At 56.3% G+C, this 27,218-nt stretch overlaps 10 protein-coding genes and 1 non-coding gene across 11 annotated transcripts; 4 read left to right on the plus strand and 7 right to left on the minus strand.

Annotated features, from left to right (window-relative positions):
* Positions 1-513: 513 nt before the first annotated feature.
* Positions 514-3,599, plus strand: VDAG_08104 (uncharacterized protein; the record flags this gene model as incomplete). The annotated part of the gene is made up of 5 exons (XM_009657481.1): positions 514-560; positions 871-1,182; positions 1,267-1,483; positions 1,573-3,228; positions 3,360-3,599. The coding sequence occupies 5 exons, from the start codon at positions 514-516 to the stop codon at positions 3,597-3,599; spliced, it is 2,472 nt and encodes an 823-aa protein (XP_009655776.1).
* A 407-nt stretch (positions 3,600-4,006) lies between these two features.
* Positions 4,007-5,314, minus strand: VDAG_08105 (cell wall glycosyl hydrolase YteR; the record flags this gene model as incomplete). Its single annotated transcript, XM_009657482.1, has 2 exons — positions 4,007-4,114; positions 4,175-5,314. 2 exons carry the CDS (start codon positions 5,312-5,314, stop codon positions 4,007-4,009), a joined length of 1,248 nt encoding a protein of 415 aa, XP_009655777.1.
* A 1,304-nt stretch (positions 5,315-6,618) lies between these two features.
* On the minus strand, positions 6,619-8,713 carry VDAG_08106 (dimethylaniline monooxygenase; the record flags this gene model as incomplete). The annotated part of the gene is made up of 4 exons (XM_009657483.1): positions 6,619-6,824; positions 6,882-7,679; positions 7,746-8,016; positions 8,108-8,713. 4 exons carry the CDS (start codon positions 8,711-8,713, stop codon positions 6,619-6,621), a joined length of 1,881 nt encoding a protein of 626 aa, XP_009655778.1.
* Positions 8,714-9,398: 685 nt separating this feature from the next.
* Positions 9,399-10,853, minus strand: VDAG_08107 (O-methyltransferase; the record flags this gene model as incomplete). The annotated part of the gene is made up of 4 exons (XM_009657484.1): positions 9,399-9,745; positions 9,805-10,283; positions 10,344-10,470; positions 10,523-10,853. 4 exons carry the CDS (start codon positions 10,851-10,853, stop codon positions 9,399-9,401), a joined length of 1,284 nt encoding a protein of 427 aa, XP_009655779.1.
* A 1,959-nt stretch (positions 10,854-12,812) lies between these two features.
* Positions 12,813-12,885, minus strand: VDAG_20224. The gene has a single exon. It is a non-coding gene; the product is annotated as a tRNA-Lys (tRNA).
* An 874-nt stretch (positions 12,886-13,759) lies between these two features.
* Positions 13,760-15,079, plus strand: VDAG_08108 (uncharacterized protein; the record flags this gene model as incomplete). Its single annotated transcript, XM_009657485.1, has 1 exon — positions 13,760-15,079. The coding sequence occupies one exon, from the start codon at positions 13,760-13,762 to the stop codon at positions 15,077-15,079; it is 1,320 nt and encodes a 439-aa protein (XP_009655780.1).
* A 2,230-nt stretch (positions 15,080-17,309) lies between these two features.
* On the minus strand, positions 17,310-18,629 carry VDAG_08109 (uncharacterized protein; the record flags this gene model as incomplete). The annotated part of the gene is made up of 1 exon (XM_009657486.1): positions 17,310-18,629. One exon carries the CDS (start codon positions 18,627-18,629, stop codon positions 17,310-17,312), a length of 1,320 nt encoding a protein of 439 aa, XP_009655781.1.
* A 924-nt stretch (positions 18,630-19,553) lies between these two features.
* On the minus strand, positions 19,554-20,480 carry VDAG_08110 (pyrroline-5-carboxylate reductase; the record flags this gene model as incomplete). Its single annotated transcript, XM_009657487.1, has 2 exons — positions 19,554-19,858; positions 19,928-20,480. 2 exons carry the CDS (start codon positions 20,478-20,480, stop codon positions 19,554-19,556), a joined length of 858 nt encoding a protein of 285 aa, XP_009655782.1.
* A 680-nt stretch (positions 20,481-21,160) lies between these two features.
* On the minus strand, positions 21,161-21,499 carry VDAG_08111 (uncharacterized protein; the record flags this gene model as incomplete). Its single annotated transcript, XM_009657488.1, has 1 exon — positions 21,161-21,499. One exon carries the CDS (start codon positions 21,497-21,499, stop codon positions 21,161-21,163), a length of 339 nt encoding a protein of 112 aa, XP_009655783.1.
* Positions 21,500-22,295: 796 nt separating this feature from the next.
* VDAG_08112 (uncharacterized protein) lies at positions 22,296-23,699 on the plus strand (the record flags this gene model as incomplete). The annotated part of the gene is made up of 1 exon (XM_009657489.1): positions 22,296-23,699. The coding sequence occupies one exon, from the start codon at positions 22,296-22,298 to the stop codon at positions 23,697-23,699; it is 1,404 nt and encodes a 467-aa protein (XP_009655784.1).
* Positions 23,700-24,022: 323 nt separating this feature from the next.
* VDAG_08113 (3-beta hydroxysteroid dehydrogenase/isomerase family protein) lies at positions 24,023-26,180 on the plus strand (the record flags this gene model as incomplete). Its single annotated transcript, XM_009657490.1, has 5 exons — positions 24,023-24,036; positions 24,087-24,327; positions 24,426-25,183; positions 25,572-25,858; positions 25,915-26,180. 5 exons carry the CDS (start codon positions 24,023-24,025, stop codon positions 26,178-26,180), a joined length of 1,566 nt encoding a protein of 521 aa, XP_009655785.1.
* Positions 26,181-27,218: the final 1,038 nt, after the last annotated feature.

The raw sequence follows: 27,218 nt of genomic DNA on the forward strand, positions 1-27,218 counted from the left end.
AGGGTATGCTTGAGCAGCCCGCCCGCAGATGGTTGTGTGCATATGTGCCTGACTGTCCTCGTAGCCTAGTTCTTTTCTTAGGTATTCCTACCTGCATCACCCCTGTTGGTCCCTCTGTTGTCAAGATGATTGGGCGAGGCATCCTCACCAGCCCTCCGAGTCAGAGTCAGTATGCATGATGGAGCTATGAGCGCGATGGTCGTATGGTTGTGAGGTAAAATAGATGAACTAGAATTGGATTGAATAATTATCATGTATCCCGAAGATGGATCTGAAAAGCCTGAACACATTCAGACAGCTCGGTCGATCGATGGGCGGGTGGGTTAGCTCCTCTTCCATCTCGATTCCATTCCAGTGCCCCCCGTCTTTGTGGTTGATGCCCCTTCTCGAATGACCCCCTCAAGGATGCATAACCGGTATCTTTGTTCCACCACCCGCCGCCCCAATGACGATTTCAACAGTCGCTAGTGTGGGTGGAAGTTGGCTGCAAAGCAAACCCTACCCCTGACTAAAATGCCTAGCGTACCGGCTACTCAGTTCGCCATCAACCTGGCCACGAGGTGATCAGCGCGTCTGCCACTGATAACTTACTATGTACCATGTCTGCCCTCATATCGCTACTCAAACTCTCCGAGAATAGGAGCTCGGAAGTGAGGTCGCTTTCTCAATTTGGATGCGCGTTTAGGCTTTGCTCAGCCCAAATGGCTTTGATTACTTTGCTCGGTCGACGGGGGTATCCCGGGGCATGACATATCGCTGTTCAGTGGTCGTACAGTACAGTACTATGTATCTCGCGCCCTGGCCTCATCCCTGCTCGCCCTATGCAGCCCACATCACCCCATGCTCGGATCGAACTGTACTCTTTTGAAGCGGGCTGGTGAACGACAGCACAAGAGTGGAGGTCCCGTGCTGGTGGGCAAACGTGGCTCCTGGGCCTCGTATTACATGGTACCTCAACCTACCTTTCCACGTAGGGCCTCGTCCAGGGTCGGAAAAAAACCTGCAGGCCGTGCCTCTTGCCGGACACCCGTTGATGTCCTCACGCTCTCCACTGCGGGATGGAGGGAGAGGAGGGGCCATCTACTTGGTAGCTCGTGAGGCACTGCCAGGCAAGCCAGGGTACGAGGCGCCGAGTACGACGAGGGTGTCCATCGAGAAGGTTGTGGGTGTACCATGTACCATGTACGTGCGTGTGCTCCATCCAAAGTCATGAGAGCCGCGCCTTTAAAGAACCGCTGCTCATGAGCCAAACCTTTTGACCGGCAGGCTCTTGCTTCCTCTTCATCCCCATCTAAATACCCTTGAGTCGCTCGTTAAGACTTCCTTCTCCTTGGTTTGTCCTCCTCAACTGTCGTTTCTTCGATCCAGTCATTCGCTTACGGCACGAGAAACTTCCGAACAACAAGACAAGATGCGTGGTATCTTCCTGAGTCTGGGCGCCCTTGCCCTGGCCACTGTTGAGGCCAACAAGTACCCTTACTGCGTACGTTTCACCAAGTCTTCGAAGAGTCAAAAACATCAGACGACACATCCACCCCCCCTTCAAGCACAAGGTACTGACCAGCCCAACAGGAGAACGACAACTGCTACCGCAACCTCATCGACACTCGCTTTAAGTCTGAGGCTGATAAGCTCTGCCCTCAGTGGCTCGCCGGCACCACCACCGCCGCCGCCGCCGTTCCTACGGCGTTCAGCAACTGCGATGCTACTGCGCTGTCTTCTGCCTGCTCCTGTATCACCTACTGGAACACCCACGTTAGCAGCACCGCCGTCCCCACGCCCAGCTCGTCCTCTTCCGTTCTCTCCACCTCGGAGGCCCCCGCTCCCTCGAGCACCGAGACTGATCAATGCGACGACGATTACACTGACGTGGAATCCTCGCAACCTGCGACCTCCTACTCTGCGTCCTCCTCTCACCCTGTGTCCAGCATGCCTGCTGTGACTACAGTGGCATCTGAGGCCCCAGTCTCCTCCAGCACCGAGGTGGACCAGTGCGACGACTCCACCTCGGAGGAATCCACGCAACCTGCGACCTCTCACCCGGTTTCCAGCAAGCCTGTCCAGTCCACCATCAACACCCAGGCCCCAGGTCCTTCCACCACGGAGACTTCCACTGAGAGCCGCCCTGCCCCTTCGAGCACTGGCAAGGTGTCTACCACCACCAAGGGCTTCCCCGTTCCCACCACTACAAAGGGGCTGAACACGACCGTCCTGACGACCGCCCAGTCGACCGACAAGACGACCGTTCGTACGACCGTCCTCACCACGTCCGTCTTGACCACCAACCCCGTTCCCACCACGTCCGTCTCCAGCTCCAACCCCGTTCCCACCACGACCAAGGGCCTGAACACGACCGTCCAGACGACCGCCCAGACGACCGTTCGTACGACCGTGCTCACCACCTCGTCCGTCTTGACCACCAACCCCGTTCCCACCACCTCGTCGGTCTTGACCACCAACCCCGTTCCCACCACGACCAGGGGGCTGAACACGACCGTCCACACGGTCGACTTCACTACCTCGTCCGTCTTCAGCACCAAACCCGTTCCCACCACGACAAGGGGACTGAACACGACCGTCCACACAATCGACTTCACCACCTCGTCCGTCTTCAGCACCAACCCCGTTCCCACTTCAACGGAGAAGACCACGGCCGTCTCCACGTCCGACTACATTACCTCGACCATCTACACCACCCAGGTCCGCACCGTCACCTCCTGCGCCCCTCACGTCACCAACTGCCCCAACGGCCCTCACGTCGTCACTGAGACCTACGCCGTCACCACCACCATCTGCCCCGTCAGCGACACTGAGAAGACTCAGACTGACAAGACGGAGACGACCGTCGAGACCCCTGTCACCACTCAGCCTCCTCAGAGCTACACCGTCTCGACCGTCTACACCACCCAGGTCCGCACCGTCACCTCGTGCCCTCCCTACGTCGTCAACTGCCCCAACGGCCTTCACGTCGTTACCGAGACTATTGCTGTCTCGACCACCCTCTGCCCCGTCACCGATGAGGTCTCTGGCCCGACTCCCACCCCTGGCCGCCCTGCTGCCGAGCAGCCCCAGAAGCCTGAGCAGCCCCAGAGCCCTGAGCAGCCACAGCAGCCTGGGCGCCCTGCTCCGGCTCCCGCTCCCGCTCCGGCTCCCGCTCCCGCTCCTGCTCCTGGACAGCCTGGGCAGCCTGCTCCTGGGCAACCCGGGCAGCCTGATCACGCCGCTCCCGTTCCCCCTCACCCTGCTCCTGGACAGCCTGGGCAGCCTGCTCCTGGGCAACCCGGGCAGCCTGATCGCCCGCTACCGCTCCCCCTCGCCCGGGCAGCCTGGGCAGCCTGCTCCCGGACAGCCTGGGGCAGCCTGCTCCCGAGCAGCCTGTGCACGGCGCTTCCGTTCCTTCTAACCCTGAGAAGCCCGAGAAGCCCGAGAAGCCTGAGCTGCCTGCTCCCACCGTTACCACCCTCCGTAACGCCGTTCCCACCGCTCCGGCTCCCGTTCCCACCACCTCCAGCCCTGTTGAGGTTGGCGCCGCCCGCCGTCTCGGCTCTGGTGTTGAGGTCCTCGCTGCCGCTGCCGCCGTCATGTTCGCCCTCCTGTAAACGGATTGACCATGGCGCTTCGTTTCCTTATCATGACTATACTGTCTGGGCTTTGCCCTGTCCAAAAGGGATGATTAGACTATATTTTTAATCTTCGCCGTGTAAATATTTAGCATGACACATCTTTTTCTATGGAGGATGGGACATAGTAATAGGCAGTTCAAGACTAAAGTACAATCAATCTATGTCCCAAAACATGAAGTGGATGCTCGCTGTGGTGATGACGAGTGGCAGCAGCGGAAAACTAGCACGATTCCATCCAAAAGATGCACCCTGTTCCAGGGGGTCATCCCAAGTAGCGTATGGAAGTGGTATCGTTCAGGTTGTGCACGGCAAGCCCATTCTGTATTATCTATTTTACTTCTATGACCCGATGACTTTCACGCCCGGCCTCCTCTATGAAGCGTTCAAGCCTTGCAGCCGCCCTCCAGGTGCAGCTCAAACTCGTAGCTGGAGAAGAGGAACGGCGCGACGCCCTTGAGATCATTCTCGAACAGCGGCTGGCTTGCGTAATACTGCGAATGCGCTGTTAGCTCAGATCTTCAGATTCGATACCAGGGATGTGTTTTACTCACCTCGAAAGTGCCGTTCGAGCTCAAGCTGCCGGTCTGCACAGTCCACTCCCAGACGAGCGCGCCGTCAGAGTCCCGTGGCACAGAGAACGTCTCCGTCATGAGTTCGTAACCAGACAGCGCGGCGTTGAGGTACTTCTTGCCGTCGATGAGGCCGAGACGGAGACCCTTGAGCAGGCCGTAGACGAACATGGCCGAGCCGGAGCTCTCGATGTAGTTGCCCCACTCGTTCTCCAGGCCAGGGTCCATGACGAGGTACCAGCCCTTGGTCTTCTCGTCCTGGGCGGCGACAACAGCATCGGCGACGGACTGGAGGTAGCCGACGAGACGGTCGTAGCCGTCATGGTCCTTGGGGAACAGCTCGATCACGTCGACGAGAGCCATGATGTACCAGCCGACAGCGCGGCCCCAGACGTGAGGCGAGGCGCCGGTCTCGGGATCGGCCCAGATGGACTTCTTGCTGTAGTCGAATCCGTGCAGGGGCAGGCCGTTGGTGCGGTTTCGGTCGACCGTGGTGCCGGCGTCGATGAGGTCGAACTGCAGGGCAATGTCGTCCCAGGCGGTCGAGTTGTCGGGCTCGAACTCGCGCGTCCAGCGGGCATAGAAGACGTCAAGCATGTAGATGCCGTCAAGCCACATCTGGTCGATGTAGACCGGGTAGCGGTGGTAGAAGCCGCCGTCGGGCGTGCGGTAAGTGCGGTCAATCTGCTTGCGCAGGGTCGAGGCAGCCGTCTTGTAAATCTCGTTGCCCGTCTTGTTGTAGATGTCGAGGAACGTGTGGCCGAAGCGGATGTCATCGATCGAGTTACTGTTGTTGTACAGCAAGATGGTGCCGTCCCACTCGGGGTAGAGGATGATATCGGTGGCATGCTTGACATAGTCAAGGTACTTCTGGTCGCCAGTGCGCTCGTACGCCAGCATGACGCCCGAGTAGAAGGACGAGATGGTGTAGGCGTGAGTGGGCTCGACTCCATGCTTGATCTGGGAGTCGGCCATCCATGTCAGGTAGCGAGGCTTGCCCTTGAGGTCGCCAGGCTGAATCTCGTCATCAGGGGCGATGGAGAACCAGCCGGTGGGCAGGTCGACCGCCGAAGCGAGTCCGGCAAAGACCGCGGTGGCTGCTGCGACGAAGGTGCTCTTCATGGTGATGGTTTGGAGATGACAGAAGATGGTGTCCTGGCTTCTTCGGAGCTGACCACCTGCCGTCGATCGACCCGAGGCTTCTTATACAGCGAAAAGCCATCACCAACGGCGTTAATTGACAGTCGCCGAAATTGCCAAGCATCGTCTCTTCGCAAATATCAGCCATCTCTCGTCTCTGATCTCGGCCAGGTTCCGCCTTTTCCGAAACCGACATGGAGCTTTTCACGAGTCTGGAAGCAATCCCAAAGCTCTTCTCGTGCTGATGTCATAACGATCGACCAAGGGTCCAACGGCAACTGGTACGGAAAAGCCTGATTGAATACGCCGTGTCGGGGGGCCCTTCTGCGGAGCTCGCTGATCTCCCATCGCGGGGAAAATATGATGGCGTGGGGAATGTGACGGTAGTTCTGGAGATTAGATGCGGGGGAGGAATTAAGCTTGTTTTTACAGGTCGACACGAGTGCTCTCCCCTGGAAGGAAACATATTTCTTCCTGCTGTGAGCTCTGGGGTAGATGGTAGGCTAGTGCCGAGTCGGGGTGACGATCATCGTGAAAACAATCTTACACCAATCGGGCGGGACATCGTCCGGGGGGCAGTCTGATCGGAATGTCTCTGCACAGCCACCTCGGCAAGGGGACACGGTGATCTGAAGCTATTCACGCAGGTCGAAGCGGTGGTTTGTGCTGGTGATGCTTATCCGCAGGGTCGTATCGTTTCCGTGCCTGCGTTCTTTTCCGAGGCTGCGAGATGCCATCAATATGCGGTGAAAGGCGGAGATTTGAGCAGTGAACCGAGGACATGGCAGACCTTCACAGCTAGAATTGAGCTGTTTGCAAGTCGATCCATCATGCATCATTACACAAGAGAGTGAGGGGTTGAGCGGGACGGCTGGGGTTATGGACGCTCAGTTCGGCTTGGGGTAGCAAGGGTCTGAGAGGGGAAGATGTTTTTTTTTTCTTTTCGCTCTCTCTTCTCTTCGTATTGTGCAAGGCTGAAAGCTATCGGCGTGGAATGCTGTACTGCTCTCGATCTTGCGGGTCCGATCGAATGTCTCAGCCTCTGGCACGGACCCTGAGAAGTTTTTCTCAACGACGAGAGCATTTGCTTTGGGCTTGATTTGCAACTTCGACGAGTAACTTGACAGCTTATTTGAGTAAAGTTCTCGCCATTGATGCTATGGAAAACGATGGTCGAACACGAAAACTACACAAACCTCCAGGCCGGGAAGAAACACCACCGAGAAAGCAAACCAACATCCGTACGAGTAGCCGAAACAAGTCATCACGTCACAAAGCCCTTCAAATCAGTGTGTGCCGTTGATCTTGATGCCCTCCAGCTTCTTCTCCCTTCGCGCGAGCTCCTCGATCCTCTTCTTCGGCTCACTAACAGGCTTGACAGGCTTGGCCAAACCAAACACGGCGAGGAAGTTGAAGAATAGAGCGTAAAAAAAGAGGAAAAGATGGACCGGCCCGAGCTGCATCATTGGCATCAAACCGAGGGTGAAGTTGTCTGTGGTCAAAGTCAACACACGTCGTCGACAAATCATTCTCTCTCGACAGCACTTACTGAACAGTCCCTTCCTTCTCGAAACAACTTCCCACATGTCGTCGGTCATCACGTTCGTCGCACCCTCCCATGCCCAGGGACCGACCAGCCTGAACTTGACCGTGAAATTCGGGGCAGACGCCCAGATCCAGGGCAATCTCCAGAAGGGTCCGGTGCCTTTGGTCAGGCCTAGCCTCACAACATCCTTGATGCCCGGAACGGCATCCATGTCCTCGGCGAGCTGGAAAGCATAGCTGTCGTGCTCAACTCCATACGTCAGTCTGGCGCTCGGTGGCGCGATGATGCGGTAGTGCCACTGGTCGTCAAGCTTCAACGGCTTCTTCACCCGACCGGCAAGATTGAGAATCCAGAGCATGGCTTGCAGCTCCGACAGCGGCGGAATCGCACCAAAGCCAGGGCGAACGAATCCAATGAAACCGACCGTCGGGTCGTCACGCCTCCAAATCTCGCGCACGTCGGCCTCGTCGGCCCGGGGGTAGGGCTTGCGACCCGTGTTGGCCTTTGCCTCGAGAAAGGGGAAGCTCTGGAGATAGCCGGTCGCGAAGACGATGACATCAGGCTTGATGACCTCATTCTTAATGCGCTGGTAGTCCTCACCACCGTTGTCGCGGAAGTGGGCAACGCCATTGTCGTCAATATGCGTGGGATAGGGTGCAACATCGATGAGGCGGTCGGCGACCTCGACTGGGGTGCGGACCATGAAGTTGCGGATGCGGTCGCCCAGTGTGGCGGGCTCGGTAGGGCGGTAGGGCGGCGAAATGTGCTTCGAGACCTTGGTCCAGGCCTTGTTGAAGAAGACTTGTACGTTGGCTCAGTGTCAGTGCGTGCAATCTGTTACGGGGAGCTTGCTACGGAGCCACTCACGGCGCGAAGCATGAAGACGTTCGGGAGCGACGGGCCCGACGAACTGGTCAAACCCGAGGGCCGTGCCGGTGGAAACCCAGCTGCTGCCGACGGCTACCGAGTCGTAGTGGTCCCACACGATCATCGAGTCTCGGGCGAGAGGGTGCACGTAGCTCGTGTCAAAGAGCGACAGGTGACTGACGTCGATGGGAAGGGAGCCGTCGAGGAATGTCTTGTTCTCTTCTTCGGGAATCTCCCAGATGCTGGGGAACAGGCGAGTGTTGGCAATGCGCTGGTCAGAACTGTTAACTTGACGCTGTGACTCTTGTAGCCAGAGATCTGCTAACCTTTGGCGCTCCAAACCAGCCGTGACGGTGGCATACGACGACTCTCTTGGTCGGCGCGTTGATGGCCAGGGCGCAGATATCGAAGCTTGTCTCGCCCACGCCAATGACCATGACGGTCTTGTCGACGCCAAACTGCTCACTGTGCTTGAACTTCTCCGAGTGCATCACCACCGGCACATTCTCGACGCCCTTGAGGTCAGGAATGTTGGGTCGGTCATGGAGGCCGGAGCAGACGGCAACGGCATCACACTCCCACTCGATCTCTCCCTCGGGCGTCTCATACTTGATGACGTGACCTGAAATATCACCGCGAACTACCGAGGCGACCTTCGTTGACAGATGAATGCTCGGCCAGAGGTCAAACTCGGTCGCATACTCTTCGAGGTATTCGACATAGCGTTCCGCTGAGAGGAAATCGGGGTCGTCGCGACGGGGGCGAAAGTCCGAGAAGCTAGTCAGAAACTTGGACGACACGAGCTCAGCCTTTTCGTAGGTGTGGTGGAAGAAGATGCCGCCAATCTTGGGTGCAGCCTCGAAGAGCTTCACCTCGATCCGCTGGTTCGGAAAGAGCTCCTGGGACTGCTTGAGGTACTTGAGTGTCACGAGGCCCGAGGGACCTCCTCCGATAATTGCGATGCGCATTGTTCTTAAGCTGGCGACTGGGCTATTGGGCTGGGAGAATGGGGGCAACCTTGACAAAAGGTGCCTGACAAAAAGGACCGAGGGCCGGGAAATGGAGGAGGGAGGAAGGGGAAGGGTTCCCTGGACGGCTGGACGGGAGATTCTACGCGCTCTCCCACTTCCTAAAAGCAGCCAGGCGGCCGCCTTGGACTGGGTCCTTTAGATCTAGGTTATTTCCCACTACTCAGTCTAGATCCATACGAGAGCAGCGGGCAAAGCCAACGAAGCCCGGCGCCAGAGAACCAACCGGCCAGCACACGACGCAGTGACAGGACGACGTAAAGAGGGTCCCGCAGGCCTGGCTCACATGTGTCCTGCCAGGACAGGGTTGCGATCAGGTTGGAGGGGCGAGACAGGGGCCAACTAGCGCATCGCATGCATGAACTTGTTGCCCCAAGAAGCGTATAAGCCGGCGCGGCCTAGCTCGTGCTGTGCGTGGAGCCAATGGATACCCCCATCGTTGGCAACTACGGAGTCTAGTCCGCCTTTCTGCAGCGCAGCGTAGCGTTCGGGTTTTGCGACCTTTGTCTGGCGTGGTGTCCAGGACCTTCTGTATGTGGGCTGTGATGTGATATGGGACGAACGGAAAAGATTGGCTCACATGGAGGCTTGGATGGCATCATATTAACAGGCAAGCCAAGCGTTCTCACGCCGTAGCCGCGCTGTCGGGGGGTGAGGGGTCACCCGCCTTTACGCACTCTATGACGGCGTGTCCATCGGGAGAGGTGTCTACTCCGTGGAAAGCAACTATCTTGAGACCGGCCTGGGCTGTGACCTCGTGCCACATGGCCTTTGTGCGCTCCTTTCCGCCCGACATGCACATGATGAAATCCATCCAGATAGCGAACTTGCTTGGTGGATTTGACATGATGTACTCTGCAATGAGGAGTTTGCTATCATCAGCCATAGCCGCCGCCGTGTGCTTCATGATGCCGATGACGGCCTCATCACCGTAGTTATGAAGGCAGTGTCGAATGTAATAGATCAGTGCACCTATCGCTGTCAGTTCCGACTTCACCTTACGCCGAGACGCAGCCCCAGAACGAAAGTACCTTGAACTGGTTGCTCTTTATGAAAATCGATCGCCATCAGTGTGGCTCCCCCAAGTCCCGAGTTGACATCTGCCTTATTGTGCTCGATGATTGGCGGTAGATCCTGCAGGACGCATCTGTCGAGCGTCAAAGGGGTGTTGCCATCGCAGAAGGTCTTCATAACGTGACCTTTGCCTCCGCCGACGTCGACGAGCAGCGGTCGGTCCGAGGGTACATTCTTCGCAGCCTCCGCCACCCAGTCGAAGTCGTAGAGCCCAAGATGAGGGCCCATGAGGGGAACTTGTTTGTCAACGTTCGTCATGGCTTCCATGAAGGTTCTCATGCGCTTGGGATCCGAATTGAGGACCTCCCAAAATGCCTTGTCAGGGGCGCCATGCGCGAAGGTGAACGGAACATGTGCTGGTCCTACGGGTTCTTTCCGACCGTAAATGCGGAAGTACTCAGGCATGGACGCAGAACCCATGAACGAGTTATCAAACCTGAGACCGTCAGAGCCTATAGTTCCCCGACGACCTCTATGAGATAGGCGTCAGACTCACATTAATGACCACATGCTCCTGAGAGGGCCATGCTGCGTAATCTGTCTCGACCTTTCCGTGTGAGCGACTCTATCCTCGCCGATCTGTTCGAGAAGTCCTGTAGACACCATGATCCATGCAAAGCGAACTGCCATCAGTCAGATCATGCCATTCTCCAAACGACGGAGTCAAGCACGCACGAACGAGCTGAACCTCGGCATCGACCTTGTCGGCGAGCTCCTGGTATGTGATGCTGCCCTCGATGGGGATCGCTTCGAAAGCACCCCAATCAATGAACAGGCGCAGTGCTACAAACTCGGCGCACGCAGCAGACTGGTTCATCCATTGCGGCTGCGGCGGGCGAGCGGCTTCAATGATGGCTTGCGCCGCCGCGACAATCTTGTTCCTCGCCGCCACATCATCGTCAACGTTGGAAACAGACGTGTAGTCCAGCACCGAGCTGAGGAGCTCAGGCGTCAGACGGCGGAGATCATCACGGAACTGTGCCGTGTCGTTGTTGGCGGCGACCATGGCGGTTTTCGGAGGGCGTTGAGAACGATGGCTTGAGACAAGATTTGGATCTCGGCTCCACGGACGTCAAGGTTCGGGGGTCCAAGCAACGATTACCGAAACAACGGACGGGGAGATCACATCGCGCGAAACTCTGCCACATTGCGGGAAAAAATCCCCTCATTCAGCCAGCTGGCGTTGGAGGGGAATCAGTGCCAGTTGGCTTCTGATGCCCCCCCCCGCTTTCTGGGCCCCGACTACTGACACGACGGCTGGGCTGTTTAGAGTTCCCCACTGCAGTGTGTGGAAATTTTCGGGGGACGACGTGGACGCGATGCTGCTATAGGCGGCGGACGATGTGGGCTTGTTCTTTGTTGTAAGGGTTGCCGAAATGGCGTCCGTCAGCGTCTGTGGTGGTGTGGTCCTCTGGGTCCCTTTTCAACTTAGCGCTATGCAGGCCCGTGGAGAAGGATGCTGAAGACTGTCCCATGACCCAGATAACAGGGGCCGGGACTACCCGTCGTTTCCGCGACGTTTGTGGCATCGTGAACCATCTTGTCGGGTGCCCAACAGCTGAAGGAACATTCTTAGGGAAACGTGATCCAGGCTAGGGTTGCTGAACGGGACATGCTCGACAATATTCCAGCTCATGGCCATGGCCGAGCATGTAGCAACAGGTGAAGGGGACTTCACTGTACTCCCAACCGGCCACTAGTGCATGGAGTTTGATGAGTTTCCACTCCCACAATGGAGAGACATGTGTTGCTTGTGGGACGAAGGTGCTATAGCAAGCCGAATAATGTGCATCCAGGCAACGTGTTCTGACCCGTAACAATACGGCACGAATTTGTGGTGTCTGTAACCTTCTTGGTCGCTCTACCTGAAAATCTTACCCTCTAGTGCTGCTCGACGGGTGATATTCCTTTGCTTGCTGAGAGAGACCAGTACCACCAGCCATTGCTGGGCCTAGGTGAATCTGAGCCTGCGTGATGGGCATCATCACTTTTCTGGCAAGATAATTCACGTGTCCATCCCAAGCCCATGATTAGTGATTGGTGTCAAGGGACGCCGTTGACTGTTCTGAACCGCAATTTCTACGTAAATTCATGGTCAGGGCCAGGTCGTGCCTGTGCCATTTGCACACCATTCATCGTCTCCGTCGACCATTCAAGTCTTCTTCCACCCAGCGGCGAAAGGCAATAAATAGAAAGACTGTTTTTGCTCGATGAAGGATTCCATTTATCAAAATAAAACACCATTGATAAAGTGAATAACCAGTCTCAATCAGACAAGCAAAAAGACCATCGCCAACTTGACAAGTACAATACCCCCCACATCAAGGAAAAATGGGCTTCGAATGCTGTCTCTGCAGAAATCAGACGGTTCTCATGAACCATCAGATGTGCCCAACTCTCCTCAGCTGCACCCACTTCAAGTGCGGCAATTGCCGTCGCGGCCACCCCAACCCGGGACGGTGGACATGCTGCCACTGCGGTCAGGACCACAACATCCCTGGTGAGAGATGTAAGAATCGTGCCGCCAAGCGGTGCGACCATCAGAAATGCGACCTTTGCGCCGAAGTCGGGGATGAGCACCCGAGAAACTATATTTGGTAGGGGCTTTGGAACCGTTATGCTTTTCAAGGAGCTTGAAGGGAAGCTAGCGAAATGGCAGCACGTCTTGAGTGGCATGCTGCACCTCGCCATCCAGCATCTATGGGACGAGGCTGGATTGGTAAACACTTGCTAGCTAGCCCATAAGGAGCTGCAAAAGCCCAAGATAAATCCAGACATCATGAGAACAAAAAAAGAGATTACAAGCTATACTCAAACAACTAAGGTGCATTCCATGTTGTACATTGTTGATTGCGCTTGGATGTCCTACGTCGCGAGTGAGCTGTGAATCGTAAATGTGGCTTCGGACAACAAAAGGTGAGATTCGGCAAAAGTGAAGGCCTCAAAGGAGGTGCGTCAGGAATTGAGCCCAACGGGGGGCTCGAACCCCCAACCTTGAGATTAAGAGTCTCACGCTCTACCGATTGAGCTAGCCGGGCAGGCAGGTTGCAACTGTTGAAAGACGGCTGTCTCCACAATGGATTATATTCTTTTCACCTTGGTATTCCGGTTCCTTGCTCTAAACTCAGATCCGCTCAAAAGGTTATCCTGTTGCCTACAACATATTTTGAACTCAGGGTGGAACATGTGAAAGCTGCGTTCAAGCATGCATATTCCCATAAGTTTAGAGATCATTGGGACAAATAGTTCACACCAGGTTTAAGACGCCGACTTTTCCGGTATTTTTTAGATGACCTACCTCCAATGTGCGATAAGCTCCGGGTATCAATGCAGCTCGATGCTTCAGCGTCGATGCCAGACATGGACTCAAGCAGTGGAACGTAGTACACCGACGCACGAGTCCGCAACGCCGGAATCTCCCTTCGTTTGCTTCATGGTGTCCGCGCCAATGGTAAGCAACTCTACCACCCAGAATCAATGATATACGGAGGTTGTCCACGTGGCCATCGCCACTGCTTAATGCGTGTGATCCTTTCTTGAAGATGCCTCGAGTAGAGTAATGCCATCGACCCATAACAGAGTAAATCTCAAGCACCAAGGTCTGTAAAGGGTAAGCTTCGACTTCTTCGCTGCTATCCTCTTCCTCCCTAAATCCGTCAGTTTTACACTGTTCACTGGGGTTCTTTCCCTGCTTGATGATTCACTCGAGGCTGCCCACATTCACTGACGATCCAATTCTCTTAAAAGGCATGCCCTCCCGCAATTCACATTCTGCAATCTACCAAACTGCCTACTCTAAGGCCTTCCAACAACCACCACCTCAAAGCAGAAGTCCATCATTGCAAAAGGACCTTATTCACACAGAATACCTGTCAACGAAACCTTCAAGCACGAGAGGTAACATCTTCCATCATGCTCAAGAAGCTTCTTGTCGGCCTCTTGGTTGTACACACCTGGGCTTTCAGCGTCCAGCATCCAGCCTTGTCGCCCGGCCATGCCAAAGATACGGTAGAGAATTCAGACAGCACAAAGATCAACCGTTCGGTGGATGACCCCACCACCCTCTCTTTTCGCATCTCCAACGGTTCCAGCATCATAATCACCGTTCCTGCACTGGCAACCACAGAGGACGGCGATCACTTCACAGTTGAAAAGGCCAGCGAAGCCATCACCCATTGCGGAGGCTCCGTTTACGATTCAGTTCACACATCCACCGACTCTCCTCTTGTCTCTGACTGCAAAGCTCTCCTGGAATACTTTGATGCTGAGGACAGACGATGGTTCCTGGATCCTGCTGAGGACTATCCGAAGCTCTTCACCCTCGCATCAACCGGCACCTGTGCAGTCAAAGCCCTCGTATACGACAAGACGTACATCGGAAACGGAGATGGGGCGGCAATTCTCCGCCGCGCCTTCGACCTTGGCAGTTCCGTCGTTGATGGACGTATTGAGGCTCGTGGGAACAAGTACTGCGATGAATGCTTTCAAGACTGCGACGGATTCCGCATCCAGACTCCCGCTCAGTGGCAAGTTGAAGACCCGCAGAAACCAGATCCCAACGCCGAAGAGGAGTCCGAAGTAGAAGACTGGGGCATCAAAGGAAAGAACGGCAACGACACCGCACCCGACAACAGTGCACGCAGCATCGTCAGCGACAAAGCCAAGCTCCTAGGAACGCGCGAAGACCACACCAATTGGATGGAACATGTCTTGAAGACTGATGATGGCAAAGAGGTCACTTTCCAGGTTAATGCAGCAGTCATGCGATCCAAAATGGTCCCCGGCGACGGCGGTGCTGAGAGCAACGACAGGGTCACATATGTCACGACCGAGAAATCCTCGATCAGATGCCACCCCATCACCGCCCAGAAACAGACGAAGGATCTGCTGGCTCGAACCGACGACTGTCGTGAACTTGTGTCAGTCCTCGCACACTCGGCGTGGCACGGATACTGGCTTTTCTCCCACGACGACGTTCAATGGTGTCACAAAGGATTTGGTACGGCTATCATTCAGCTCGGGACTTGCGTCTTCTCGGCATGCCCTGTTGCCAGAATTGGAATGGGGAACGAGGACGTCAAACGATTCATCCAGAGCGGCATTGACAAAGTCGCTGGTGGCGAGAACATGAGGGTCACAGGAGAGGGCGGGTGTGAGCTTGAGAACAAACGGGACTGGAAGTTCGAGACAGAGTGGATGGTCTTTGCGAAGGCTTCTCCTGTCCAGGTCTAATCGGAAAGGGTAGATATTGCAGAGAATGGCGCGTTGCGGCACCTCGGGTGAAGAGCACGCCTGTCAGGTACAGCTGCCGAAGGCAGCTGCTGGATAGGAAGAAATTGATATTGCGCTACGAGTATTTCAGTGCCTGAGAACTGTGATGGCTGTTCGCGTGGCTAAAGCCGCTGCAGAAGGAGCAATGTAGGTGAATAGCGATGCCCTACTCGCGTAACATGATATCTTGATACTGTCCAAACAAGCTGCGCAGCACATGTCAAGTTCCGCCTACAAAGCGTCTTCTCCTAGGAGCTCGATGATTTGCTTTGATGTGTTCGTGGCGATTTCTGGCACCTCCAAAAGCCAGACGGTTCTCCGAAAGATCAGGTGCAGCTGATTGTCGTGAAGCAATCAGCACCTACAAACATGTCACCCCGTGCTGGGGTGATGGTTGCCACATACCGATCCCACTCAGCGTGGCAAGAAAACCCAGGCGTTGATACGGAGTCCGAAGATCTCAGCCACATCGTGCGACAACCGCTTGAACAGCTCACCGACCCGGCGTCGCGCCCACTTCTCGCCCACTCCAACTATTGTTTCACGTGTCGTGTGGGCGCCAACAATCCGAAGCATTCTTTTTCTAGATACCTCCCAAGGCCTCCCTACGTTGCTCAAGTTTGCTGCTCTCGATGCTCTCTGCTGGTCGCAAGTAGCGTTCTATATCCACCCTGGGGTGTTGCCGGCGTTACACATTGGGAAGTCCTCATCGCGACGGGAGGCTGCATATTCCAAGCCATCATCCGGGCTTTCTGAGTGCGTTGTCGCGATGATCGTCATGGCTTCGGTGTCCGCGGATGCTCACTGGAGCCCAATGTCCCAAATCCATAGAAAGACCCCATGCCCGTTCACGAATTCGCAAGGCATTAGCCGCGTCGATCGCATCCGTAGCAGTGTTTTCGTGCGGTCTTCTGTCGGTGTCAGCCACGCTCTTACGTGTTTGCCGGGAAACCCGTTATCGGGAATTCCCAAGCAGAGCCGAAGTCAAGCAGATTTTGTGGTGGCAAATTCCCGAAGGCGAATCGTGAACTTGGGATCGCACATATGAACCGGGTGAAATCCAGAAGCCGGCTAAGTACATGAGATAGGGATGCTGACAGGTGTTGAGCAAGCCTTCTAACGTTTCTGCAGTCGCAGCGCGCATGGTGTTTGTGCAGCGAAGACTCCATCGGCTCCGGCTGAGAAGCCCACATCGGAAATCGCGTCTGATGATGCCTATCTCCCAGGCAGATCAGGGAATGGCCGAATGGCTACGTAGACTTGTCCCATACTACCAACCCAAGGCTAAATCGTCGGAGGAAAAGAAGTCCCCTCACTCAGACAATTCAGAGAGGAGGGCAAGGTGAAGCCTCATCGTTTCGGCCGTGTGCCAATCCGCCAGGAAGCTTTACTCGAGGTTCACATCTTCAATATGGCCCAGTCGGATGATTCGATCCACCTTCACAGTATCTTCTGAATCGTTCAATATGAGCACAAGATGCAGTCCGAAATAGGTCACCTTCGCCAAGACTCCCCTCTACATCAGAGACATAAGTTTAGGCATATTAATTGTACCATTCAGCCAAGGACCACCGAGGAGGCATTGAGGATCCCACTATTCGAGCTATCCATCTTATCATCATTTAGCAAACTAGTCTCTATTCCTCAGCAGTTATAGTTTGTTTCCACTGTGAACTGACTAGGGTTAGGGTAAAAGTTTCATCAGGATTAGGATCTCGGGAGCCACTTAAATACACTACCAAGCTATTGATAGAAAATCTGACGCTCATAGAGTCGCTTATACTAGATATCTACCGCTAATTCAATTTACCTTCGATCTCCAGTACCAGAATTTGGTTCTCGTCCTCCGTCAGTATGGCGTACCACGCATTGGTCGAGCCGAGGAGCAGCTGTGGCAGGCTACGGGCTACCATGACTTGCCTGTCCGGAGTGTCTGGCTGGTCGTCGACGGAATCGAGGAGCGCATCAACAGCGCATCATAAGAAGTTCCGGCTTAGCTGAGGCGCCCGGCAATCAAGGAATACTGCATAAGATACGTTGCCTAACCTATCGCGGTGTAAACCATATGATTTCAGCCCCGGCATGTGTCGTGGTTCTAATCCTCGCGGGCGATCATTAATCATTGCGAATCAGAACAGGCCACTCGCCGTCTCAGGCGCCTTTCTCGCCCCCCGTCATGCCACTGGGTGCATCATTCTTCAAGCCAGAGAGGCCTTCCCGCCACAGCCTTGAGCAACTTCGAGTTGTCTCCGTCAACATACGACTCCGCACCCAGCGAATAATGCGCCCCAAATAAATGCCCGCGTCCCCCGTTGCTGAAGAAGACCGGCGCGCCAGCATACCCCGACTCGGCCCCAGCCGCCTGCGTCACGCACCCCAGCATGGCCACAAAGTCGGCGCGGTGCGCAAAGTGCTCCGTAACCCTGGCATAGGCGCTCAGCGGGCGGACCTCGCCGCCGTCCAGGACCCTCCAGTCGACGCTCGGGTTCCCAAACGTGAACACGTGCAGGCGCTCCGCCATGTCCCTCCGCCTCGCCGGCGCCTGGCCGGCGCCGTCCCTGACGAGCCTGTGCAGCGCGAGCCGCAGGAGCAGGCAGCCCTGCGAGTGCGCGACCATGACGACCTTGGCGGGCGGCCCGGCGCCGTCGGCGGGCCACAGCGCGGCGGCGAGCTCGCGGGCGAGGACGTCCTGCGCGGCCCTGCTGCTCTGCGTGCGGGCGATGATGTCGTTACCCGCGGCGTCGGCGGCGCTGCGCTCGCCGCAGCACTCGATCAGGTCCCAGAGGAAGCCGTCGCTCCTGTTGAAGACGCCGCGGACGTCGCGCCGGAATGTGTCGCGGAGCTTGTCGCACGAGCGCTGGAACCAGACAAACTCGTTGGCGATGCCGTTGATGAAGAGCCACCGCTCGTCGGGGTAGATGGGCTTCTGCCCGTGCTCGAGGCGGGCGTCGTACGTGGGGGGTGGCGGGTTGTTGGCCTTGTCAAAGTCGCTGCGGAGGCGGGCGTTCATCTGCAGGTCGCCGAGGCCGCCGCGCGGGACTGGCCCGCGGCCCATTTTGAGGATGGAGGTCAGGGTCACGGCGACGCGCTGAACCTGGTAGATGCAGGCTCGGCGGTTCTCCTCGCGGCGGAGGTCGAGTTCGTTGTAGGGGTTGTCGACGCTCGCATTTTCCTGGCCGTTGCCGAAGCCAATGGGGAACCGCGGGATGACGTTGGCGGGCTTGAACAAGTCGTAGAGAAAGGCGAAGAGCTCGGAGAGGTGGTTAAGGATAAAGTGAACGCTCGTGTCATTGGTGCCGTTGGTGAAGATGCCCCTCCATATCAAGGCTGCTCCGCTCAAGCTCTGGGTGAGGGCTTCGAGAGATCGATGGATCAGCTGGAGCAGGGTGTCGACAATGGCCGTGTCGCTCGCGGCGAGAAAGATGTTTGTGGCGACCCTGAGGCTGATGATGGCTGAGGTCGTGGTGATGCCCACGATCCCACCAACGATACCTTGAGCTAGCAGAGACATGTTTGGACGTGTAGCAACGGGCAAGGGCGCTTGAAGGTGTAGGCATGAACGAAGCTGGCCCTGAGCGGCAGCCTTCTCGCTGGGACGAGCTCCCTCATATGCCCATAGCATCGAATGCTCAGGGCGCATGCCGCAGGCCAAACGTGCACCAGGTTATGACCTGTATAATCACATGCAGATGATCGGTTTTGCAAGCAATAAGCTTTCAATGCACAGGGCTGAGGTCGCCGGTTGACAACGGATGACGCCGGAGCACGACCAGAACGACTGCGGCGCAATGCGTGCCAATAGGCACCGAGCCGACTGAAACCTAGAGCGGTCAGCTAAGGATAAGGGCGCCGCTGTAGCTGAGCTTTGGAGACGTGGTGAGACGCCACCACAGGTGACATTGGCGTGTGTATCCTCAGCCGCAGTCATGATCGCGGGGCGGCCTCTCTCCTGCACTGCGTTCTGCATTGTGCTGACATGCAGATTTCGGAGGGCTGGGTGATTGATGTGAAAACCGCTTCTGAGCTTTCTGGCATGTGAACAATTCCAGTCGTGGATGCATAGTATCCAGTCGGCGAAAGCGCCCAAGGCTGAAAAGCGGCAGGCTCAAGATGATGACGATCGGGTAAGCCGTGAGGTGGCTAATTGTTTCCGTATGAACATGTGCTGCATGGATCGATGCCAACTTCTGTATCCTAAGTAGCGCAGGATGACCTAGTTCCCTACCATGTCTCCAGTGGCAAATAGAGCATTCCATCTCTCAGCGTTCACCGCGTGAAACATGTCTCGGTACCTCGTCCAATCTCGCGCCTCTCGACTCCGGAAATCATCTTCCAGCACACACAATATGGGCCCCCACCTTGATTGTCGTATCGTCTATTTTGCTTTTCTACATCGTCTACGGTAAAACACACACGCAACCCCAACCGTGGCAGCTCACTGGTTGCCCAGCGTCCTGCCGAGCTCCTCGCCTCGCGCCGTCGCAGCCTTGACGGCCTTGTCGACGACGTCAGCAAAGCCCGAGGCCTCGAAGCTCTGCAGGCCGGCGTGCGTGGTGCCGTTCGGGCTCGTGACGTTCTTGCGCAGCTGGCTCGGCGCCTCGGGGGACTCGACGAGCATCTTGCCGGCGCCAAGGCACGTCTGGGCTGCGAGGCGCTTGGCCTGCTCGGGGGACAGGCCGAGGCCGACGGCGCTGGCGATAAGGTGCTCGACCATGGCGAAGAAGTAGGCGGGGCCGGAGCCTGCGATAGTCAGCGTGCGGTCCACATTGTTTTGCCTAGATGGAAGAAGAAAGAAGAAAGGGGACTCACCAGACAGGCCGGTGACGACGTCAATGAGCTCCTCCCTGTCCACCCACTCGGTGGCTTTGCTGACGCTCGCCATGAGCGACTCGGTCAGTTGCCTCTCATCCTCGGTGACGTCGCTCCCGGCGAAGAGGCCCGAGGCGCCCTCGCCGACGAGGGCGGGCGTGTTGGGCATGACGCGCACGACGTGAGGCACCCTGGCGTCGGGCAGGGTGAGCCACTTCTGCAGGGCGTCGAGGGTGATGCCGGCGGCGATGGACACGACGACGGGCAGGCGGTCGCGGCCGGCGACGGCGGCGGCGAGCTCCTCGCACACGCCCTTGGCGACCTGGGGCTTGACGGCGAGCAGGGCAATGTCGGCGTCGGCAAAGGCGTCGGCGTTGGAGGTCGTCGTGTTGACGCCGAGGGCGGCCATCTTGTCGCGGTTGACCTCCCAGGGCTCGGCGACGGTGATGTGCTGCTTGGGGATGGACTTGGCCAGGAGACCGCCGATGATGGCGGCTGCCATGTTGCCGCCGCCGATGAAGGCGATCTTGCTGGACTGGAGGTCGGGCGCCATTGTGGGATGTGTAGGCTGCGATGATGGGTATCTTGGGTGGCGTGAGAAGCAAGCAACAGGGCAAGCAACAGGTAGTGCAAGGTGCCTCAAGGTACGCAGGTAAGGTACGGTGTTGAGGGGTAATTTGGGATTTGAAGTTTGGCCCGACCTCTGGGCGACGCGACGCGGGGCAGCGTGGGCTGCGTGCCGTCATCGGCCCCACAAGCCGACCCTCTTCGCTCGAGTCACCGAGGGCCGCCTGAGTCACCGAGGGCCGCCTGAGTCACCGAGGGCCGCCTGAGTCACCGAGGGCCGCCTGAGTCACCGAGGATCCTTCGGTGAGACCTCCGACTTGCTTCCATATTGCACATGTCTGTTCCACAGCATGCATTCTCATGAGACGAATAGCGTCCGGAGGCACGACGAGTCTGCCTTTCTCATCTCGGACTCGCTGCGTGAGACGTGCTCGTACTGCCCATCTTCTGCCGCCGCCAATGGGATCATCTTCCACGAAGATGACGCCAAAGTTGGTGTGCGCGACCAGCATTTGGAGATGCGGGAAGCGTTTGGAGATGCGGGACCACATCAGCCCACGAATCTATGACAAAGGGCTGGAGCATGGCGTAACATTCGCCGACATCGAGCTGGGCTAGACGATCGAAGGGAAGGAGCGTTCTTGTTGCCGTCGAATCGCTCGTGGGCTACGGCGTGTATTCAAGGTCGAAGAAGCTGTCGGAGATGGGTTTGCGTACACCGGTGACAATACCGAGCATCTTCTTTTCGGTGACCGTGTCGCCTCCACCAGGGCAGAGGCATTCACACGCCGCAGCCCCGTCGCTGACGTCGGGAGCAGGCCCGTGGCAGGCTTTGCCGTGGTTTTGAGACTTTAGCAGAAAGGTGGTGTGGCGCCAAACAAGATGATATACCTCGTAATGGATCTTTCGACTTATGAGAAGGAGATCGGTGCTGATGCAGTATTGCCAGATGATGAGCCTGATCTCCGTTGGCAGGGAAGCCAAGCCTGACGGAGGAGGCGCCATGTGATGGACTGGGTGGGACTGATTTTTCTGTTGCTCAAATAGACAAGATGGATTAAGAACTTGATCAAACACTTCAGTCGGCCGTGATGCTTTCGTGTGTGGTAGTGCAGGAAGGTATGAGGTGTGTGGTATATATGTTGTTGCAAAACTGGCGCATGATGAAGGATATTTCTCGGGGCAGCCCTCGCAAAGAAGGGAAGGAGCGACATCAGCTGGCGACTTCTGCGTTACGCTGTCTAGCGCATTGACCCTGACGCGTCATTGTCAGTCAATGGTGAACAATTAGGAAGGAAGACCACAGTCAGAATGGTATTTGCGTCTACTCCAGTTAAGCCAGCCATCTTAAGGTTAGGAAGGAGGTGAGGTACCTAGATAAATACCTGGGGAGGTACCATGAACAATCGTGACCAGGGCTCCTGCATCTGTTGGTGCTTGTGATGCAGTGGAAAGGACCCACATGTCAGGCCTGCCATCGCCTTGGAGATTTTCTTTCCATTCAACCTTTATGTACCTTACCTACCTACCTTACCTCTACCTCACCTAGGTACCTTACCTTACCTAGGTGCCTTACCTGCTAGGTAGCCAAACTGCCACCAACCCGGTTTTAAGATTCAACAAACTTCACTGATCATCTCCGATAGCAGAAAAAGCTTGTTAGAATCACTGACCTTTCTACAATAGGCAGCCGGATATAAGATGGGGAGTTGATCTGCCCTTGGTTCCTATTCTTTTACACCCTCCACAACCAACCTCCAACAACAACCTATCATAATCGCAAAAGACCAACAACACCACGATGTCCGGCAGTGGAAGAATCTTTGCCGAGCTAGATGTTGAGGATCTTCAATCCCGCGGTCTAGCTGGCCCCCCGACGGCCGATGGCACCCGCCGTGTACACAAACGCCGCTTGAACCGATCCAGTGATGAAGAGAATGCCGCCATTCCTCTGAGCATCTCCCTTCAATCTCCAGCCGCCCCCACTGCCTTCTCTACGATTCCCGATCTTCTCATCTCTCGCGCCACCCTTGTCTACCTAGGCTTCTCCGAGCAGAAGGCGGATGCGCTGTGGGCCGAGTGGAGCGACTGGCCACCCACCGGGCCGCGCCGCGAAGTCGATGCCGACACGGGTGGTGGCCTTACCATGACGTTCCTCTTCTTCATCACCGGAACATTCAGTGGAAACCGTGATGTCTGGGACGATGACGACCAGCAGTGGCGTGACTGCCTTGATGCGTTTGGCATGTCCGCGGACGTCCAAACCGCCATCATGGATCCTCTCTTCAAGACCCTTCGGCTGACGCAGTCTTGCGCTTTCTGGGCCCAAGACACGGTCGAGATGCGCTATGCTGGCCTCGAGGATATTCAGCGTGCCTCGCGTGAGAGAGAAACGGGCCTACTGAGACAAGCGAGTCGTCCTGGTAGCTCGTCGACCTCGGGAGGCCCCTCAAGCCAGATCGCCCAAGGACAACGTCACCATGAACGCCAGCGGTCAGCCTCTGGGCTCCAGTGCCTCGAAACGCCAGGCGTTCCAGCCGAGAACATCACGCCGACAAGCAAGATAGCGGCTCGTGATGCACCGGGGTACACTGCTCTGTACAAAGGGGTCGACCAAGCCCGCATACACGGTCTCTTCGACAGCCACGGCACCGTCGCTGAGATGGAGAGGCTTGTCAGCGCTCCTCCCAGCGACTTCAGTCGCAACCAGCAGCTCTTTTACTTCTCTCCTGACTACAAGGTGGCCCAAAACTACGCAGCCTATGCCAAGCGTCGCGCCAACTGCGAGGGTGTTGTGATCGTCCAGGTCCTGGTCCCGAACTCAGCCATTGAACAGCTCAACGATACCGAGCTCGTTCGAATTGACTATCCCGATCCAGAGTGGAGAGAACTTATCTATCTGTCACGAAGAGGCAAAAGACATCCATCGCACATCCGCAAGTACAGCCTCGCCACATTGATCATCGGTACCATCGCCTGCAAGCCAAATGGTGCGTATCACAGAATGGAATCTTGGGAAGAGGTTGACGACCGCTGTGTTCTTCGGGTCCGTGGTCCCAATGGATTGTCCAACGCGGTTCAATTCGTCTTCTCGAGCAGCGATGCCGGTCTGGATTTTCTATCCGATCACTGTGCCGAGCGTATTTCTGTCCTCCCCTATACGAGACAGGAGTTTGAGGACTACTTGGTGGAAGTGGAAAGCTAGACGTAAAAAAGGCCAGGGCATCTTGTCGATCGGTACTTACGAAGAACCTGGCTGATGGCCTCAGAATGGCAGTTTATGAGCAGTTCCTTCTTTTAGTCTACAGTTACCAAAACAAGAAAGTCTGCATTCTCCTAGATCTGCCTCGGATACAGACAGTGACGATTTGCTCGACGATATATGCTGCCAAGTGATTCGGTCTTCCATGGTCTTCTCCCCCGCATCGCCTGTAGTTGCCCCGCAGCGAGCTCTGCCCCGCCCATGATGCTGCATTCTCAAAGTCATCGTGCTGGTCTCAAATTCATGCTTCGTCGGATGCAAGCAATATGGCCACACCACCGTACTATGCCCCATGCTCCATAACTGCGGTCTAAGACTGACATGGCCCAGGCATTACATCCTCGTCACGGGGGCCACAGGCTTCATTGGCGCCCATGTCGTCGATGTCCTCTTGTCCAGAGGGCTTCGCGTCAGGGGTGCCACGCGATCTTTGGCCAAGGGCCATCTCATGATGCAGTCCCGACCGCAGTACGCGTCGAAGCTTGACTTTGTGCAGGTGCCAGACTTTGCCGAAGGCGGTGACTTCTCCGAAGCCGTCAAAGACGTCGATGCCGTGGTCCACGTCGCCAGCGTGCGTGTTTCTACACCAAGTTCGAGCCTGCAAGCATCATTCATTCCCTGCAGTAGCTCTCTCACTTCCTCTCCAGAACGGAACGCTGACCTTCCCAGCCCTTCAGCTACGACACCAAGGACAACGAAAAGGAGCTCATCCTGCCCGCTATAGTCGGCGTCAAGGCTATCCTCGCCGCCGCCGCCTCGAACCCGAACATCACCCGCCTCGTCCTCACGTCCTCCTTCGCCTCCGTCATGGACGCCAACCGCTCGGCGCCCCCCTACTTCACCTACACCGGCAACGACTGGAACCCGCTCACCTACGCCGAAGCCGCCGCCCCCTCGGCCCCCGCCTTCCTCGCCTACCGCGGCTCCAAGCTCTTCGCCGAGCGCGCCGCCTGGGACTTTGTCGCGGCGCGCAACCCCGCCTTTTCCCTCGTGACGCTGTGCCCGCCCATGACGTTCGGGCCCGTCGTGCACCCCGTCGCCAGCGTCGACAAGCTCAACGAGTCGAACGCCGTGCTGTGGAGGATTGCCGGCGGCGAGTCGCCGCTTCCCGTCGCGAGGGTGCCGTTCTGGATCGACGTGCGGGACCTGGCGCTTGCGCACGTCGAGGCGCTGCTGAGGCCTGGGGTCGGCGGCCAGAGGTTTGTGCCTGCGGCGTCGGAGCGGTTTTCCTACGGCAGGGCGGCCTCGATCATGGTCGACGAATTCGACTGGGCCAAGAGTAAGGTGCAGGTCGAGGCGCAGGCTATTGACGAGTCACATGGTCTCGATGGGCAGACGGCTGCTGAGGTGTTGGGGCTGGAGTATCGCAGCTTCAAGCAGACGGTTGTCGATCTGGTCAGGCAGGCCTATGAGATGGATGCAAAGGCGTGACGTGGTCTCTGAAAGGGCTGCGTTCCACGACAGGTGCACCCGACGTGTAGCTAGGCGTTTCTCGAGGACCTGCAATGGCGAGACTTTGTTTCTCCCCTCCGCCAACGATGAGATGCTGAAGAAGAGCACGCACTACTGTCGCCAGATATTAAACCAGTTTACGCGACTTGTCGATGATTTGACAGTCGATGTGGCCGCTGCGAGGGGTTTCTCCAGAAGGACCAAGGCAAAGCTCATGGTTGTCCTCAGCAAGAGCACCCTGGCGCAGTATGAGCAGCGAATGCGAGACGCCATCCTTATCCTGATCGCAGCACAGTCGTTCTGCACACAGTGAGTGCCTCTAAGTGACTATTAGCAAGCATGGCGTCCTGAAGTGAGATACAGAGAACTATCGAAGGCAGGCATCAGAGCGTCCAACAAGACGAACATGCTCCTCACACAGGGATATACGAATGCACATGTCTCAACAGAATCAGCTGGCGCCGCTCGGAATGGAACCTCTATACCTCCGAAGGCTGACCCCGACTTAATGTCAAGGAACCAATCTTTGTCAATCTGGAAACCCCGATCATTTCCTATGGCTGACCTGTTCGGGCGCTTCTGTTACGAGACGCTGGACGACGAGGGCGACGGCGACGGCGACGATGTCTACCAGTCGACGCGTCGCAGACGTGCGTATTATACCGCAGCCTACGATCCGGAAGCAATATCTGACAATTATGATCAGGCTACGCTATCCACGTTCAGCTGCCCAGATGGCTGTTCGGTAGAGCATGGGATTACCAGGTGGTAAAATCAGCCGCTGGCTGGCGGACTAATCTGCAGGTATGGAACATACGGCCGGTATCGAGTGTGTTCCAGTACGCCTTGGAAGGCGAACTCGAACTTCTGCGAGAAATGTTCAACAAGGGCATTGCTTTACCGTTTGATCGCACGCAAGACGGCTTCAATCTTTTACATGTCCGTTACAACATAACCAATGAATTAAGATAATGGTTTCACTAACTGTTTAATCAAGATGGCAGCAATGGGAAGTACCTTTGAGGTATTCAAGGCGCTTCTCACTATGGGGGTTGATGCATACGCCCAGGACGGGCATGGTCTGTCCGCCGTGCAATTGATCGATGGTTCCTTGTTCCGTTGGTACGACCCGGAAATGCTGGATCAGATTGTGAGGGTAAACCGATTTCTTGACGCTGTCGATGTGTGGGACATTGACCACTTCGCCACGCAGTACCACCTGTGCCGGTTCCTAAAGAACCCATGTCAGCTACGATTGTACGACATGGTTTCCGTGGGGATGAAGTTTAGTCACACGATGGATGATGGTCAAAGTCTGCCCAGGCGATTACAACCTGTTTATGAAGCCATGAGCAGTTTCCACGCCAACCATATGAGGCTCGTACTTCGCCTCGGACCTGATAACGAGAGGATCAAAGCAGTCGATGTGCGTTCGTCGATTGAGAGACGAGGGTCGTTCCTTCACGGTGTATCTCTTTGGTACGGTATGACTTCCATGGCGACAGATGCTGCTGTGAGAGGCTCGAAAGCTGGTGTCCGAGACGATTCAGGCCAGTGATGACGTCCATCTCCTCGGAAATAACATAAATGCAGGATCAGGACCTATAGCGACAGGGCTTTCATTCACGATTGGGTAGGTATTGAGTTGAACGTGATGGAAACTTCATTTGTAATTTTTCTTCGAGGAAGTTATTTCTTTTCGAGTCATGCACCCCATGTTCGCGATTCGTCCCGGAAAGGGAGATATGACCGCCAGTTATCTGAGATGAGGACCCGGGCTCAAGATTGGGCCGGACTACTAGACGAGCTAGGCTTCAATTTGTGCCAGTATGGTTTCCGAGAGAACCAACTGTTGAAAGAATCAGGGCAACTTGGTACTCGGTGGGAATCTCACATTTCGGACAATTTGTCTCAGAATAGCTTCGAATGGATCGTGCTTTCGACGGCCACGGAGCCAAAGCTACTCGAGCTTCGATACGGGCCGCGGCCGGAGGACTGGAACCTGATATG

This window comes from Verticillium dahliae, genomic scaffold, assembly GCF_000150675.1.
Source record: "Verticillium dahliae VdLs.17 supercont1.19 genomic scaffold, whole genome shotgun sequence".
NCBI lineage: Eukaryota > Fungi > Ascomycota > Sordariomycetes > Glomerellales > Plectosphaerellaceae > Verticillium > Verticillium dahliae.